Here is an 18,807-nt window from a genome sequence, read left to right as displayed (position 1 = left end):
CTCGTCTATAGGAACAGCGTCTGAAATTCCTCAAGCAGCAAGATCAGCGACAGCAACAGCAAGCTGCTGAGCAGGAAAAACTTAAGCGATTAAAGGAAATTGCTGAGAATCAGGAAGCCAAACTTAAGAAAGTGAGAGCACTGAAAGGGCATGTGGAGCAAAAAAGACTCAGCAACGGAAAGTTAGGTGAGTTGCTGCTTGGAGAAAGTAGGCTGTGATTTTTCATGGAGCATGGCTCTTGGAACTCTAAAATCTGTGGTGATTCCAGTGATTTAGAAGAGGTATTTGCAGTATTCCAAGACAAATTAATCTTTGTTTTCACATCTCACATTTACCAAGAGAAATCCTGAATGACCAAGAACAAAAAGTATTCTCTTATCGTATTTCAAAATATCCCATAAATGCATTTCTAGTCTGTTTTTAGCCTAGCATTTCTGCTCTTTAATTTCATTGTAGGTTGTTTCCTTACTTGAATACCTTTGTGTACCACAGAAACTTTTTCCATTCTTTATGTTAAAACTACGCATATATTTAGACTGTTATTTTCTTCTTGGCCTGAAGAACAAAGAAAAAGATCTGATTGGCATGTTACCTGTGTTGCCTCTTACGCAAGAGGTAACTTAATGACCGAAGTGGCTGTGTATTTTCTTTTCAATTACAAAAATTACACTAGTGTCTGTCTTTCTACAGTACTAGTCGGGTGATTGCAGTTCAGCAAGTTGGTGCAGTATTAAATATTTTATTTCAGACTTCATGTCAACATATGTTCTTTTGCCTCTCTTTTCTTCCTGCCTCCGTGTCTGTGTCATACAGAACTTGGCATTTTCATGTGCACTGAAATGAAAATATACTGCCTTATTAGAGTAAAAAGATAAAAATAGTGTAGTGCTTTCCAGATAAAAACAAAAAGATTTTCTGTGGGGAGAATGCATTATCTGTTTGATATTTATCTTGTGCGATACAGCTCAGTTTGAAGGAAGAGCACCACAGTGTAACACAAAAGACACGAGTTGAGATCTCAGAGCATGTGTGAGCATGCTTCCCTGTGCCATCCCCAGAAGGTCTGGTCTTGGCACTTGCTTGAACAGCTACTGCTTTGGATTTTGGTCTGAAATACAACAGTTTTGGACAGTGAGAACAGCTGATGACAGCTGTGTGTAGTAAACCCTAAAAAGGCTTTGTTTAATGTAACAGCTCGAGTGTTTTATCATTATGTCATTTGTCTTTCCTATGACTGAAATTCAAGGGTTTTAAGCATCGTAAATATGGCTTGTGGCTGAGTGAGTGTCCTCTTGTGGAGCCTGAGTGTTACATAAATTTTAGCAACCTCCCCCATGAGTACTTTAAGTAGATGGGATTTCCATAATCCCGCTACCAAGTTTGCATGTGCAGCTCCCACAAGGAAGAGCTGGTTTGCCAGGGGCCACGGGCCGGCCGCAGCCTTTGTGCCGCGCTGCTCCAGGGGATGGCAGGGCGCTCTCTGCCCCCGCCGTGCTGCTTGGGAAGCAGCCCACGCTCAGCTGTTTCTCAGGGCGACTATTGTGCTCTCTCGCCCTCTTCAGTGGAGGAGATTGAACAGATGAACAGCCTGTTCCAGCAAAAGCAGCGTGAGCTAGTGCTGGCCGTGTCAAAGGTAGAGGAACTCACCAGGCAGCTGGAGATGCTGAAGAACGGCCGAATTGATGGCTACCACGACAACCAGTCAGCTGTAGCCGAGCTCGACCGCCTGTACAAGGAGCTGCAGGTAACGCAGGGCTTGTGGGCGACCCACAGCTCGAAGGGTGGAAAGTTGTTGGTTGGGTCGCTTCTTGCCTTGCTGGGAAGAGATCCCGGCGCTCTCGCTCTGGGCAGAGCCGCGCGGTTGCCCAGGTGCTGCAGATGGAGGACTGGAGGCACTGTGCTCGAGGCAGGCAGGGGATGGGGTTTTCAGTCTGCACCTCTTCCCTGAGCACTGCTTGGAGACTACCCAGCATTTTCTCAGCAGAATATAATCTCAGGAGTTTGCAGGCAAGGCTTGACTTTTTAGAAGGGTTTTCCCTTTGTAGCTGTTTCCTGTCCTTCATCCTGAAAGTTAGTTTAGTTAATTTGTTTTGGTTTTGTTGTCCTCCCCCCATCCCCCCCGCCCCGTGAATTTATTCAGCTGAGGAACAAACTGAACCAGGAGCAGAATGCCAAGCTGCAGCAACAGAGGGAGTGTTTGAACAAGCGCAACTCGGAGGTGGCAGTCATGGATAAGCGTGTTAATGAGCTGCGGGAGCGCCTCTGGAAGAAAAAGGCAGCTCTGCAACAGAAAGAGAATGTACCGGTAAGTGCTGGATGTTTTAATTAAAAACATGTATGTGTTGTTTGGGGCACATATGGACTGAAGTAACAACTTGCTTGTGGGGAGGGCTGTTCAGACGCTAGAACTGCGATTTTTATCTATTCGTGAGGGAAGTCTTGTATTATTAAAGTACTTTTCATGGTACATTGATGTTAACCTACTTACTGTTTACGGACAAGAAGTCTTCTTATGCTGTCATGGAATCTCTGTTGTTGTTGTTATTACTGCATCATATTTATATCTGTTAAAGTTTTAAAAAAAGCTTCATTTTATGTACTGGAATATATTTTTTTTACTTGCTTTAACCTTTTTGACTTATAGCTCTAACTCTCTGATGGATGGAAGCTACAGCAAAAAATTCTTTTTTTCTTAAATGTTTTAAGGTTTCTTCAGATGGGAACTTATCCCAGCCAGTGGCTTCTGCTCCAAGTCGAGTGGCAGCAGTTGGTCCTTACATCCAGTCCTCTACTATGCCACGTATTGCTTCCAGACCTGAACTTTTGGTGAAGCCAGCATTTTCAGATGGGACACAAACTTTGCAGGCACCTGATGGTCCGCTAAAAACACAAACTCTGCCGAACATGCGAGCCGGGAGCAGTTCACAAGCTAAAGCTCTTGCAGGTAATAGCTTGAAATTAAGATTTCTTCTCCAGAACTGTCTCATTTTCTTCTAATTTACCAGCCCTGATATGTTTTTTTCTTTTTAAACAAAATACTATTTTATGTGAAAGTCTTCTTGCAATTTTCCTGACCCAGTGAATATATTTTATAAACAGAGGCTATAGGATTCAATGTGTTATTCACTAGGACAATTACTTAATTTATAATTTGAGTTGGTATACAGCATAGAACATAGGAGGATTCTTCTGTAAATTGGTGATCCCTTGTGTTTTTTTTTACTCCTAAAAACTGTACAATAGTGTTTGGTCGTCTTTCTAGACAGTCTTAGGGCAGACATGGTTAACAACATGTTGACTGGGCTTAAAAACTGACAAAGACAAGTTTTCTGATCATGCATTTTTGATATGACATGTAAAAGATTAACAAACATTGCCCTCTTTATAACATTTCTTGTAGTTGATTGTAGCACAGAAATAGCAATAAGCTTGCTGACACGTTGGTGACATGGGAGTATAGAGAGACATAAATCCAACAACTGATGTGAGGCTTGGCCTCCGTTGCTTCAAGCATTGATGGAGGTTTGCCTAGCTTCTCTATCTTTCTCCTATGAGATAAAGTTCAGCTCAGTGAAAGTCAGGAGAAACTGGAGAGATGCAGATCTCTCTTCTGTGATATCTTTCAGACTTGCTTTTCGATGGGGAGATAGGAGAAACTCAAATCTTCCCAAAAGGAAAAATGGAGGCTGTGCTAGTAGAGCAGTTTTGTTCCTTTCTCTTCCTCCCCTCTCTCCAGTGTCAGCAAATGTTTATGAAGTACCAGGTTTCTTTTGCTCTGCTGGAGGATGGGGAACAATTTTGTTTTATCTAGGTTTAGATTGTAAAACTACTGGTATGGATTTTAGCTCTGGTCCATACAAAATCTAAATGTTTGCTACAGAAGTACATGGTGGTGTGCTAGTTAAACTAAACCAGCACTCCTTACCTTTCTAGCATTTGGGCAAAACGACTGCTTTCCTAGAGAAATAGTGTCCAGTACTTCATCAGACTGAAACTTCTCTCCTTCTCCTCATCACTAGTATGGAGCTGGATACAACTTACTGTCATAGAGGATTAGTGTTTAGGAGAGTATTTGGTTGCAAGTTGCAGACATCATCTTAGTATTTTGAAGCAGACTGGATGTTTACTCCAGTGAATGTGAAGATGGACTTTAATGCAGTGCTGCAGCTTTACACACTGAACACACAGGTTTTCTGCTGTTATGGATATCACTAGCAGGATTTGTTTCTACTTTAATGCATCGTGTTTTACTTTGAAGCATGATCTTCCCCATCACTTCTTACTATCCTGTCACTTTTACCATACTGTAAATATCCGTGGAAAGTTCCTTACTAACTGGAAAGAAGCAGTATAGAGGTTTCTGGTATGAATGCTTGCAAGTGCAGGCACATACTAGGACAGGTAGCTTTGCTGCTAGTTTAGTATCTGCTTTTGAGCTGGGCTTTGCATTCTCTTTTTAAAACAAACAAACTTGGTCTTGGGTGTTGATCTGCTTGAGGGGTAGGAAGGCTTTGCAGGGAAATCTGGATAGGCTGGATTGGTGGACCACGTCTAATCACATCACATTCAACAAAACTAAGTACTGGACACTATAATAACCCCATGCACCTATATGGGCTTGGGGAGGAATGGCTGGAAAATTGCCCCCCAGAAAAGGACCTGGGGGTCAACAAGTAGCTGAATATGAGCCAGCAGTGTGCCCAGGAGGCCAAGAAAGCTGAGAGCATCCTGGCCTGCATCAGAAATAGCGTGGCCAGCAGAACTAGGGAAGTAACTGTCCCTCTGCGCTTGGCACTGGTGAGACCACATCGTGAGGGCTGTGTTCAGTCTTGGGCTCCTCACTGCAAGAAGGATATTGAGTTACCCAAGCAAGTGCAGAGAAGAGCAATGAAGCTGGTGAAGGGACTAGAAAACGAGACTTAAGAGGGGGCGGTTGAAGGAATTGGGGTTGTTTAGTCTGTAGAAGAGGAGCCTGAGGGGAGACTTCATTGCTCTTTATACAAGTGCCTGAAAGGAGGTTGCAGTGAGGAGGGTGTTGGCCTCTTCTCAAGTGACAAGCGATAGGATGTGAGGAAACAGCACCAAGTTGTGCCAGAGTAGGTTTAGATTGAATATCAGGAAGAATTTCCTCATGGTAAGGGAGGTTAGGCATTGGAATGGGCTGCCCAGGGAAGTGGTGAAGTCGCCATCTCTGGAGGTGTTTGAGATGTGTGTTTGTGGTGCTCAGGGATATGATTTAGTGGTGGATTTGGCAAGTTAGGTGAATTGGACTTGGTGGTCTTAAGAGTCTTTTCCAACCTAAATGATTCTATGATTCTCTGAAATGAACTAAAACCTTAAGTGATAGGTTTTGTAGCAGTTAACCTGGGCATGATACTTGTATACTGTCTAGACCTGAGTACTACCAAAAAAAACAACAAACAAAACAAAATCCTGTAATTAATAAGTCAACAAAACAGTATTTTAGCGTAACCTCATAGAATCATAGAATGGCTTGGGTTGGATGAGACCTTGAAGGTCTCACCTAGTTCCAACACCCCTGCCATGGGCAAGTACACCTGCCACTAAATCAGGTTGCCCAAAGCCTCATCCAACCTTGCTTTGAACACCTCCAGGGATGGGGCATCCACAGCTTCTCTGGGCAGCCTGTGCCTGTGCCTCACCGGCTTCTGAGTGAAGAATTTCCTCCTAACCTCTAATCTAAATCTTCCCTCTTTTAGTTTAAAACCCTTCCCCCTTGTCCTGTCATTATCTGACTGAGCAAACGTGTTTCATTTGTTCTCTTCTAGGTTCTGTGGTCCCCAGTTCAAAACCTTCCCTGTCTGCTTCAGACTGGAATAGCTTAAATGCAGACAATCATGTTACTCAAGGATCAGCCTTAACTTCAGGAAAAGGAATTGTGGCTGGTGAAGGTCAAGGTATGCTCTTATGTGCTTGGCTAATCTTCAAATATGAACAACCAAGTTAATGACCTCTATTTTTCCTAAATGCCTCAGTAAAAAGTAAAATTCATTTGAGAGCACAAAAAAGTCAAATAATATTGCAATGCAAACTGTAGTGTGGTGTTGCAGGGATTTTTTTAAATACCTTATTTCAAATGGTGAAGTGGATACTAATGCCTTCAAAACTGCTACTGTTCAATTTGCAAGACAGAGCATTTGTCGTGCCTGTGGGTCCTTAGCACAGGGCAATAAGCATCCCTTATAAACACAGTCTTGATTTTTGCACAGAGCAGGATTCTAATTCTTATAATTGTGTTGTCATTTAAAAAAAATCTTCCTCCTTCTCTAACAGCTGAAGGAGAAGCTTTCTTGCGAGACAAAGAGAAGAAAGTGCGGCCGTTTTCAATGTTTGATTCTGTGGATCAGTCTACTGGGCTGGGCACACTGCGGAAGAACCAGAGCAGCGAAGATCTCTTGCGAGAAGCGCAGGTATGCAGGGAACACAAGCTACTGCTCAGCTCTGAGCTTTGCTGAGTTTTTCTGCATTTCATCTGATAGAGATTACTACATAGTTTTACAAATACTGCTATCAGGAAGCTCTTTGAAAAGTAACTAGGTCTTCTTTTAAAAGAAGACCTTCTAAGGAACAATGTATTTTAGGCTTTTAATGTCAGCCAGTAACTCAGTCTTTCCCTACTTTTCATCACTGTGATGAAAATCTACAATTTGACTGATCACATAAAAAAAAAAAAAAAAAAGCTGTGCTACTTGTGCTAGTGTGTGTGCAAATATTTTTTCCAAAGATTTTATGTACAGAGGCATTTGCATGAGGCCTTCTTAATCAGTTATGTACTGTTTAATTCAGCAGTGTCCTTCAGATGTTTGATTGCAGCAAGATTTCCCCCCCTAAATCTTGACACAGGGGTGTGATTTGATTGCGTAGGGGTGAAGTAACATGGGAGAACTGGGGATGTCAGGTGCTCCATTGGAGAGCCAGATTCTTGCCCACCTCTGCTTTTAGAGAAGTTACTATGCCCAGTCATCGCTTGATGTTTTAAGCATGGCTGCTACAGGAGGAATTATGGAGAACAGGTTCCAAAGTATAAATAACTATGATAAAACATTCTGAGAAGCCTCTGATTCCCAGGAGGTTGTAAACAGTATTGCAGAAATAGTGTAAGTGCTAGATACCGTGTAATTTTTTGGGGATCTTTGATCCTTCCTGGCAGATCTCTTAAAACGTGTGGTTTTTTTTTCAGTTTGATCTTAATTAACTTTTTTCTTCTTTCAGACAGCCAATAAAAATGTAACAAAGGTACCGCCACCTGTCCCCACTAAACCAAAACAGATAAACTTGCCTTATTTTGGTCAAGCCAGTCACCTGCAACTTTCTGATACTAAGCTGGATGGAAACGTGCAGAAGCTGCCTTTGGCTGTTGTAACTATGGGGAACAAACAAAAACCAGTGGCACAGCAGCCCTCTCATCCTTCCCAGCAGATACAGCAAAGAATTTCTGTACCACCTGTAGGTCCTTCTTCTAGCCAGGAACAAATCCTTCCCTCCTCCAAACAGGAAAGTCCCCCAGCAGCAGCTGTGAGACCTTTCACCCCTCAGCCATCCAAAGAGACCTCACTGCCACCATTTCGAAAGCCTCAAACTGTGGCTGCAAGTTCAATTTATAGCATGTACACACAACAGCAGACTCCAGGGAAGAACTTCCAGCAGGCAGTGCAAAGTGCTTTGACGAGAGCGCAGACCAGAGGACCACACTTCCCAAGTGGTAAGCCTGTAGCTCTCTACCTCTCTTCTGTCTTCGTAAGCCTCAGAGAAAGATACTTTCCACCTGATCTGTGGATACAAAGCTGTTCTTGGGGGGATTAAGCAGGTTAGTGCAGCTGTAAGAATCTTGGGTGGATCTTGGCTGTTGTATGTAAGCATTAACAAGGAGCGCAGAGCATCTGTATTGTGTTTGCAAGTTAATTAAGTACTAACAGTAAGCCTTGTTAATGGTTTAGTTCTGTTTGGTTGATTCTACTGTTGTGCTTCTCTGCCTTAGGTAGGTGAATCCGGTTGCATATTCTTGTTATGTTTGTTGATCAGATACTCACAGTTGTTTTTTTTTTTCTCTACCCCTCTCTGAACTGCTCTCTAGTGTATGGAAAGCCTGTCATGGCAGGAGCTGGTGTGCAGAATCAGCTGCCGCTGTCGGAGAATGTCTACTCAAACCTCCAAGGCAAGCCAGGCAGTCCAGAGCCCGAGATGGAAACAACAACGTCTGCTCATGAGAATCATGAAACCGAGCGAATACCCCGTCCCCTTAGCCCAACCAAACTGCTGCCTTTCCTGTCCAATCCGTACCGCAACCAGAGCGATGCTGATTTGGAAGCACTACGGAAAAAGCTCTCTAATGCACCCAGACCGCTGAAGAAACGTAGCTCCATTACCGAGCCAGAAGGACCTAATGGCCCAAACATTCAGAAGCTGTTGTATCAGAGGACAACTCTGGCTGCTATGGAGACTATCTCAGCTCCATCACATCCCTCCAAACAGATGTCATCAGCTGTCAGTCCTGAAAGCCCAGTGGAAATCCCAAACCCCTATGCAAGTGCAGAATCAGAGAAAGAAACGGTTTCTTCAATGCCAGAACCAACCATTGCTGAGGAAGCAGAGAACACACCAGTGGACGAGAGCGAAGTTGTTCTTCCCTCCTCAGCTTTGGAGACAGTACCTGAGGGAGTTTCGGATGTTGACGAACCCGCACAGCCCAAAATGGAAGAACCAAGCCTGGAGGCTTCACTGCCACTGGAGGTATACATAGAGGAGTATCCTCCATACCCACCACCCCCATATCCATCAGGGGAACCAGAGAGTTTGGGAGAGGACTCATTCAATATGCGGCCTCCTGAAGTTACTGGACAGTTTTCCTTGCCTCCTGTGAGTATTAGCTAGCCTACAACTTCAGTGCTCTATAAGTCAGCTTAAGCTTTGCCATATATCCTGTGTCTATTGCAGAGATGAAGCGTATGCAGGAGAACAGGTGCACAAACAGGCTAGAAGTCTCTCTTTGGGTGTCTGCTCTGGCTGTGTGATACTTGTATCTCCGAAATGAATGACAGTAATGAAAAGCTCTGTCTCTAAAATGAATGACATGATGAAAAGTTTCAAATGAAATTTTATATGCAAACTTCTGTGCTGTAAAAAGCATCCCTTACAGAAGTTTGCCTATTATACCAAATCAAAACTTTTTTTTTTTTTTGAGCCATACAGATTTCAGAGTGTTTCCCTCTAGTGCTGGTATAGAAACTAACTATCTTAATCCTGGATTGCACTTGTTTATTTGAAAGTGCATTCCTTGAAAAGTATGGGGAAACTGCCTTATTTAGTTTCTGCTCTAGTAGGTCTTTGTAGACATCAGCTGCTTACACTTTCTCAAGCGCAAACTTTTCAAATGTTTTCTGATTATTTTTGTTTGTTTGGAACTTGAATTTGACACCAATTAATTCTCAGATTGCATCAAAATGGAGCCCTTTGGGCTAAGGGTAGGCGGCATCTTACAGTCTTGTTTGGTTTTGGAAGTTTGTATATACGTGTGTGGTATGGTGTTATCTCACGGCTGTACATCCGAAATGCTTAATGCTTTTGGTTCCTCATAGTTTCTTTATTAAAATTATACTTATGATAGTTTTTAACCAGGTACATGAAAGTGTTTATTCCTCCATCATTTCAGTGCAGAGGAGCTGAAAGCTTTAGCATGCTTTTTTAGCCTTGGAATAGTCATTGCAAGTTTTCATGCTTTCAGGACTGTGTCCTTGCTGCCTTTTACAAGGAAACTTGAGTGGTAGGATTTCTTAAATTGTAAGAACTCTGTTCTGGTTGGTTTTGTAATAATTCTGTGATGATGAGAAGAAAGTGGACCAATTTCTTAATTTTGTATTTAAAGACTTGGGTTGTGCTGACAGAGTCGTTCTTTAAAAAGCCTGTACTTTTGATATGCATATAAATCCACAGGCAAGAGAGTATTTTCTAGGAATCTCTTATAAAACTTATTTTCATGTTTGCTTTTGCAAAACATGACTCATTTCTATTCATCTTTGCTTGGACATCTGTTGGAAATTTGCATAGCCGTATGAATAGTGTTTATTGCTGCTGCACAGCCAGCTGGGGAGAGCGCTGATCTAATGTATGCGTATTCTCTATAGGAAAGAGGACAAATTCAGCTAAAGAAATAATTTCTTTCCAGTATCATTGGGAGCATCTAAAGCTGTTCTACACTTGGTTCTACATTCTTTCCCAAACCATTTTCCCTGGTTTTGTTCCTGTTAACCTCTGCTAAGCTTAGCAAAAGGTTAGGAACTAAGCATCCGTGCTTAAGAAAAAAGTGTACTTTGCGTAGAGCCTTTCAGGTTTTTTGGTTTGTGTAACATACCTGAGAGTTAATGCTAAAATAATTTGAATACAAAAAATAGGCATTGTTTTCCTGACCATCAGGTGTTTGGGAATTTTATGATTTTGATGACTTTAAAGTCCTTGCCTGGAGATGAAGGCAGAGATCTTTCGTAATGTTCATAACCTCCTATATTTGTAATGTTTTGGGGAAGTGGTTAAAAATTGTCTAAATTTCATAATTTCACTGCCTTAATTGGTTGTTTCTGCTGTCATTCTCATATACACAATTTTATATTCTTGTTCTACCTGGAAAAAATTTCCTGTAATTCTGTTACCCTTTTCACAGGGGAAGAGGACGAACTTGCGTAAAACTGGCTCTGAGAGAATTGCGCATGGAATGAGAGTGAAGTTCAACCCCCTTGCATTGCTTCTGGATTCATCTTTGGAGGGGGAGTTTGATCTTGTGCAGAGAATCATTTATGAGGTACAAATGCTGTCTTGTAAGAGAAGGAACAGCAATCCCAGTTCAAACTGGGAAGCCGTAGCTTTTCTGGACTGGGCTGAGAACCTAAAATAATAGTGCACAATGGAGGTCTGCCCTTGAGATGATAAGCAAACCCAGCATGATGTGGCCATTTGAAGGCTGTTTTTTATACGTGTTAAATTCAAAGTGGATATTTAGCACCAGGACAGTAAATTTGCAGGACAATTTCTTCTCATTTTCTTATGTAGTGTTCTGTCCCCCTATCTGGCATGTTATCAAATCATTTGATAAACAAAATTTACTTGGATTTTGCTTAAATAGGAAAGTTTCTGAAATTTGTTATAAAAGTTTTTGCTAAGTTATCAGGATACTATTTCTCTGAACCACTTCAGGTTCTTGCTATTTAAGGGAGCCTACAAGCTTATACATGAATCTTCTTGTGGGATTGGTTACTGCTGTAGTTTTCTTCCTGTTGCTCAAATACTTAAGAGAATTACGGTTCAAAATCCTATTTCAGAATAGGCCAACTGATTTTTTGTACAAGGATATTAATTTATTATAATTTCACCAGAATGCAAATGGTTCCTTTCTCTGGCTGAATAGGTTGAAGATCCTAGCATGCCCAACGATGAAGGGATTACTGCACTGCACAACGCTGTGTGTGCTGGGCACACAGAGATCGTGAAGTTCCTGGTGCAATTTGGTGTGAATGTGAATGCTGCAGACAGTGATGGATGGTAAGGCTTTTAGTGCTTCCTTATGAATCCTGTCCGCAACAGAGCTGCGGCGTGGGGCTACCATAGCTCCCTCTGAAGGTAGCGGTGATGAGGATTGTCTGGCTAGCTTTTTGCCTGTCGTAAAAGACAACATTTTCCTCTTTCCTGGGGAAAGGGACTTGACTGCTACAACATCAAAAGAGGATTTAGGGGAAAAAAAATGAGCTTTTGTTTTCAGTTTACTCCTATAGAGCTGGGAACAACTTTCTACAGTAGAGCAACAGCAATTTTCTGTGGTGTATTATATGAAAATGCACAGAGAGGAAAATAGTTAAGTTATACTGACACTCCTTATATGAAAAAAAGTATGTGTTTGAGGCCCAGTTTTCAGGAAATAGACATAACAATTTATTTTAAATATTGAAGGCAAATTATGCATAATGAGCCATTTGCTGAAATTTCCAGTGTCCTTTCTGTGTGATAGTCATATAAGCTGCAGGCTCTGGACAGTATTGTACAGCCCCGCAAACTTTCCTCAGTTTTCTGTCCAACACACAGACAACTTAAAAATGAAACAAAGGAGAAAGCCTACAACCTACAAGCCAGGCCTGTTACTGCTAATGAGTTACAAACACGTCCTAAAGGGTACTAGGTAGCTTATCGATTAAAAGGCTATGGGAGGGCAGTGATTTATTATTATTTTTACCTGTTACGGAAGCATCTAAGGCCCAAGACTGAATACAGGTGCTTGTTCCTCAACCTCAGTAGTTACTCTAATTATCTGTACTTGTCACCAAGTCAGGTTTTGAAGTCATTGTCTAGATTGTAATAGGCTTGATTTCAGGAGGATTTCTGAGCGTGGGGTTTTGTTTTTGTTTTTGTTTGAAGTTTTTTTTTCTCCTTTCTTGCCCTGGTGAATATTCTTAAAACGTTGATGGATTAGAAAAGGATAGAATAACTAGAGATCCATTTGGAAACCCAGCTTTAAGGCTCAGGCAGCTCTTAGTAACCCCTGTTACCTGTGAAAAGTAATTGCTCTTGACAATCCTGGTTTAAGTAGTTTGGGTAGGAAGCTTTCAGTGGTACAGTACCAATTGCTGGAGGTCACACATGAGGGTGGTTTGCCCAAGGGAGCGTGTAAACACTTCTGTGAGCAATAAAAGTAATTGTGTCATCTTTTTCTTCTTGGCTTGCAGGACCCCATTACACTGTGCAGCATCTTGCAATAACGTGCAGGTGTGCAAATTCCTGGTGGAATCGGGTGCAGCTGTATTTGCTATGACCTACAGTGACATGCAGACAGCAGCAGACAAGTGTGAGGAAATGGAGGAAGGCTACACGCAGTGCTCCCAGTTCTTATATGGTATGTTGATGATAGCTGAGTACTGGAGCTTGTTAGGGACTTGGCACTTGTTGGTATGTTTTTGGATGAGAAGTGGTAAGTTGCATATACTTAGGTTTTGTGCCCATGCCTCAAATTCCTCTGGGAAAGAGAGGTTTTGCCCATGTTACTGCGACAGAATGAGGCCCACTGAGACTAGCTTCGTAACACTGGGCCTGTGAAGAACATCTGAGTAACAACATTCTCCTATTTTAATACAACCTTGAAATGGGTTAAGTATGTGCATCAACAAGTACATTAATATGAGATGATGGTTAGGTGAACTCTAGCACATAAGTACTTTTACATACAAAAAAAAAAAGGTGGTATAAATCACTTCGTAGGCAGTTTGTATGCGCTGCCTAGTGTCTTTTAAATGAGAAGTATTTCCTAAAGTGAACTTTAGAACCAGGAAAAGTATTGACAAATTTCTGCGTGAACTGAGGATAATAAGCACTGAATTTGACTTTCTGCTGTTTTTCTTTTCTTTACATTAAAAAAAAAAAATCCCATATTAAATTTAGGTTTTATTCAAGAGTACAGGAAGATTCCTTTTTATCGGAGAGAGTGAATGAGTATGATGATGAGTCAGTGAGGTTTTAGATTACTTTTCTGTGTGTTTTGTATGTAGTTCTTGTGTCCTCCCCCCACCTTGTCACTCACCAGCTAGAGTATCATCTGTAGGTAAGAGGTTAGAGTAGTGGCAGTGAAAATACCAGCTTTTTGTTTTTGTGTAACAGGAGAAGTCTGAGTTTGTGTAAGCTGCTCAGACAGTGTATTTCAAAACAGCCCAAGCTGTCCTCACAGGGCTCGGTGCCAAATATACAGTTTTCCCTATGAAAGGAAGAAGCTTATCTAACTAGCAGCAAAATCTGTGTGTTAAACAAAAATACAGTAATTATGTATCCAGATTCCAATGGGTGCTCATCAACAGTAAATGCCCAAGGAAAGTTATAGGACTAAATTAAAAATCATAACAGTTATCCAATATTTCGTACTGGTTTTAACTCTGACATGAGTTAAGAGATAGCGTCTTTGTGTTCAGTAGGCCTTGAGATTCTTCTTTTGTGATTTTTTCTAATTCTCAAATTCAGGTTAAGAGCTCACAAAATCTTGTGGGGAGTGATTTAATTTTACATAATTAGCTGGTATTAGCAGAAATGAAGAACTTCAATTGAACAGATACTTTCTTTATCAGACATCGGTAAGAAAAAAAAAGGTTGTATTGAGTAAATGACAGAAAGGGAAATGACACATTTTGTGATACCATGTACAATGTACTTTGCTCCTGTCAATACCAAACACAAAAAAACACAGGATTCACTATTTTAAAATGGAATAATTAGCTAAAAGGATTTTATATAACAGTTGATTAAAATACCCTTTTCTATTTTCTGCTTATAAGCTGATGAATGTGTACAGAGAATAATTTTTCACCTTACAGCTGGAAAATGAAAAAATTCTAAAAAAACATCTGTGCACGTAACTCTGAAATGCCTTGGTCTAGCAGCAATTTAACAGACTTGTGTTTCTGATGTCAGTGTTTAAATAATCATTAACATAGTGGCAGAAAATAAGAACTGGTGAGTTAAGTGTTTGACTTAACCAAAAGCAGGCAGATCTTTCAGGCACAGCTCTGAGATGCAACTCGTTTTAAAGTTCAGAAATAAAAGTGACACTGGCAGAAAATGACACCCAAGAAGCAAAATGGAAATGGTGGTCAGCATATGCGGGTATTGCTCTTTCTGACAGAAAGAGATGACTGATGAACTAAGAGTACAGACAAGTGGTTCTTGCTCATCACTTACATACAGGAAATGTGAATGCTGGCATGAAAATCTTACCTTTTACCAATCAGTGCTCCTCTCATGCACTCTCCCTGTTTACCTTGTGTTCTCTGAACACGATGTAAGGAAGGAATGTCTGCTGTGTGCAGTGGCTAACTGCGGTACCCCCTGTTCCAGGACTGACTTCCAGTAGACTGATGACAACAAGGAGCTAAGCGTGACAGGTGTTGGGGTATTTTTTCATAGACTGCTGTCCAGTAAGAGTACAGCAGTCTTTCCAGCTGTCTTGTTTTTATATTGAGCTGTTGTGTTTTTATCATTTTGCAGGAGTCCAGGAGAAAATGGGAATAATGAACAAAGGAGTGATTTATGGACTGTGGGATTATGAGGCTCAGAATGATGATGAGCTCTCAATGAAAGAGGGAGACTGCATGACAATCCTGCGCCGGGAAGATGAAGATGAAATTGAGTGGTGGTGGGCACGGCTGAATGACAAGGAAGGCTATGTTCCCCGCAACCTGCTTGGGGTGAGTGCTTGGCATTTCTGGAGTCAAAAAAGAAAAAGCACTATGTGGAGTATTCACTGGATTCTTCTCATGCATCTAGGTTAGGTGCAGTTTCTGAAGTTCAAAGACAGGAGTTGAAGTTCTCCATTTATTCAGTGGAAGGAGATGAATACCTTGGGAGAGCAGATTAACACTCTTTGTTTAGATACCTAACAGATTATATTAAGAGGTGCATAAAAGGACATGTATCATCACCCTGTTACCCATATCAGATTGTAATACTAACCTTGTCTCACCATCTCAGGAAAAAAATAACTTTTAGCTGAACATGATGTGTGCATAAGGTTTTGTTGAAACGGGTTTCCTCACTTTTCAGAAGTGATACATGGGCACAAAGGACCTTCAGAACTGCCACTTGTATTAAGAATGAGTCTTAAGTCCATCCCTGTCTGTATTCAGGGTGCATCTTGTGCTGTGAGATAGTTTCACAGAGAGATTTAAAAGAAACGTGCTGCAAAATTCTATGGTTATCTTTTCTCTAGCATTGAAAAAACAATCAGATTGTCAAATACAGATCATAGTCTAGGTTTTGTCCTAAATAATATTTTTACTGTATGTCAAAAGCCTTGAGTTAGTGGCCTTTCCCTTCCTCACCCTTTTCTGTGCTACCTCTTTTTTTTTTTTAAATAACAGTGTACACATGATAATAGGTATTTACAGTTATCTCCCCATGTATCTCCTCGTGCTGCTAGAAAACTGCAGCAGATGGACATGTATAAAAATTCCATTAAGATTTTTTTTGACATATCCACTAGCCCTGCTGCAGGAGATGAGAGGTTCTGCTGATGCTAAGGATTAACTACCGTGAATTTCAGCTGATTGATGTATGATGCCTGAAGGAGGCTGAACCTCTCTCCTCATGTAGATAATTTGTACTCCTAAGCTGGTTAGATTTTTGCAGGGCTACTCTATCTAATGCAAAATCAGTTTTCGTTCCTGTATCACTTTCAGGTCACGCTTACCCACGATGTACTCTTAAATTTGCCCTAACATAGTACTTCTGCTTAGTTTTTCATGTAAATGTAAACATTTCTAAACTGAGAGCAGTCATCAGCCCTACATAATAAGGTCAGAAACACAAGCTTTTTCCTTTGTTTTTCTGTCCCAGGGTAAATTGTGCACATGCAGCTTCTTCATGAACTCATGCACTCGGCCTTGAGTGCAGGTGTGCATGGAGTGCATGAGGAGCCCTTGTACTTCTGTAATGAAAAGCACAAAGCAGCAGAGCTCAGCCTGGGGATCACTTCTCCTTCCTTGCACAACACAATCCCAACAGAACCTTTGGGAGCACTGCCCCAACCCAGCGTTAAGTGTTATGCTCCTGTGTCTGTTCAGTTGTTCTACCTAAGTATTTGATGGTTAGTCTCAAATATAACACTACTAGACTCCTCATGTTGCACCTGAAATCTAGGAAAAGCTGTTCAGCCCAGAGAAAAACATTTGGTAGTTCACTGTATTCTTATATTAAGCTGTACTTTTATCACAGCTTTTTTTATCCTTTTGCAGTTAGGTGCACTGGAGAAAAACAAGGATGAATTAATCTGCCTCTGTACTCTCTCTGCCCTTAGTGACTCACTAGCTCCCTAAACTGTGCAAGAGCTCTAAAACTAAATGCAAATAGGAAAATACTGTCAAAATACTGAATTCTCAATACTAAATGAAATCTTTTGAAAACTGTCAGGTGTTCTGCTACTGTAACTTACTGACTTCATCTCTGAAGTCAGTCTCTGAACTGGCTGATAAGTCTTTGCTGGGTGAAGTTGTTGGTCTTCTATTAATCATCAGGAGCTGACTAGGAGAAAGAAGAAAGCTAAATTCTGGTTGTATAGGGAAGAGGGTATCTTTAAGGAGAACTTTACCTGAAAAACAGCAAGATGTAATGTGGACACTTATCACAGCTTAGAGCATGGAGGATGCATCCTTCCTAACTGTATGAAGTTCATCCTTCTATTTTTGTATGCAGTAGCTATGCTTTACAGAACAGGAAGTGTTCCCAAAGCCCTTTGCAACTGAGATCTAAGAGCTTCCCAAGCGCCTGACACTGCTGTGTGCTGTGTCAAGCCATCTTCCATCCATCATCATCCTGCAGCTGAAGCAGGGGCAGCCTCCATACATACATGTGTGCAGCCAGAACATGTAAATGGCACACAGCTCAAGGGCCACAGAGTGGCAGATAGTGATTTACAGCCAGGCAGCGAAGTGAATTCAACTGGCCGCCCACTAAAGCATGCCGTCTACATTTCAGGGTCTGTATGCAGACAGCTGTGCCCAGCTTGCCCAAAGCTATAGATCTGTAAAAGCTGGTAAGCACTGAGAGAGAGAAAACAAAACACTTTAATACCTCTCTATTTCCATTTATAGAGCAGGATAAAATCCCGTAGTTGATTGAACACAAAAAAATCTCTTAACATACAAAGCCACACGCTTTTCCTAGACCACCCATCTGCGTAGAGAGGAAGGCGCTGAAGTATATGTACTTTTCAGTGCCTTCATTGGTACTGACAAGGTAAGTATTTCTTTCCGCTTGCCCGAGAATGCTGAATTTACTTTTGTTAGTGTTCTGGGTGTTTTTTATAAGCATGCTTTTGCCACTGGAGATTATATTATAGTAGTGTATCCCCAAAGAGAGGTGTAAAAAAAGTAACCTTTTTAAGCACTAAAATTTTATCTCATTTCTGTTTTACCCTCAGCTGTACCCGAGGATTAAGCCTAGACAAAGAAGCTTGGCATGAAATAGTACAGAAGCCAGATTCTTGAAGTACTAATCATGGATGACTTACAAAGAAAAAATTCATTTTGTGTTGGCTCCAGTATCATGAGACTTATTTCAATGACAATGTAATTTGAAAGCTATGAAGAATGTGCTTTGAAAACAAATGAAGGATTGATACATTAGCAAATGGATGAGGGCATTCTACAAGCTGAAATAACGCTCTTACAAGCGAATGAAATTCTTCTGCCTTTGGCCTAAGCAAACCTAATGTTCAAGTACCCACTCTGATTTCTTCAAACATGGCAGAAAAGAATTTCACATTTCTCTGCATTAAATACAAGGATCCTTTCAGTTTACTGTTGGAGGGATTGTCATAAAACAGACAACTAGCTTTGTCCAAATCTATCCTGAGGCTTTTTTCCAGATGGGAGAAATGAAAGTACGTGCACAGCACCCAAATGCTTACTGCCGGAAGCAGAACGTTTGCAACAGAAGCTAAGATTGAAGTGCATCTGAATAGTGAAAAACATGACCTATCCATTAAGCAATAACTTTTAAAATACTGTAGTATCTTAGTAATTCTATGTATTCAAAATATTATAACAATGTAGTTTTAGATTCCTCTTTTTACAGAGACTCATGTATTTATTACTTTTTTTACTTTTAAAACTAAATGTAGAAATTTTCTGTAGTCCTTGACAACTTTTTATTTTACTGTGATACCATTAAACTTTTGTCTCCTCTTTAACTCTGTGTGTTTGCCTGTTAAGTTTTTATTAGACCAGCTGAAGCTGTTAACGATGTCGTACTGCTGTTCTACATTATGCTAAC

General features: G+C 41.0%; 1 protein-coding gene across 1 annotated transcript in view; it reads left to right on the top strand.

The window, feature by feature from the left end:
* TP53BP2 (tumor protein p53 binding protein 2) overlaps positions 1–18,724 on the top strand; it is a 49,446-nt gene extending 30,722 nt beyond the window's left edge. The window contains exons 6-18 of the mRNA XM_080586379.1: positions 12–186; positions 1,563–1,744; positions 2,141–2,305; positions 2,707–2,944; positions 5,790–5,918; positions 6,295–6,431; positions 7,234–7,723; positions 8,096–8,877; positions 10,676–10,813; positions 11,417–11,550; positions 12,726–12,892; positions 15,025–15,224; positions 17,954–18,724. Coding sequence (XP_080442505.1) covers positions 12–186; positions 1,563–1,744; positions 2,141–2,305; positions 2,707–2,944; positions 5,790–5,918; positions 6,295–6,431; positions 7,234–7,723; positions 8,096–8,877; positions 10,676–10,813; positions 11,417–11,550; positions 12,726–12,892; positions 15,025–15,224; positions 17,954–17,995 — 2,979 coding nt within the window. The 3' untranslated portion in view covers positions 17,996–18,724. The remainder of the gene's footprint in view (positions 1–11; positions 187–1,562; positions 1,745–2,140; positions 2,306–2,706; positions 2,945–5,789; positions 5,919–6,294; positions 6,432–7,233; positions 7,724–8,095; positions 8,878–10,675; positions 10,814–11,416; positions 11,551–12,725; positions 12,893–15,024; positions 15,225–17,953) is intronic.
* Positions 18,725–18,807: the final 83 nt, after the last annotated feature.

Source organism: Anser brachyrhynchus, assembly GCF_964034855.1.
Source record: "Anser brachyrhynchus genome assembly, chromosome: 3".
Lineage (NCBI taxonomy): Eukaryota > Metazoa > Chordata > Aves > Anseriformes > Anatidae > Anser > Anser brachyrhynchus.
Note: the sequence above shows the minus strand (reverse complement) of the source record. Positions and strands in the feature narration are given on the sequence as shown.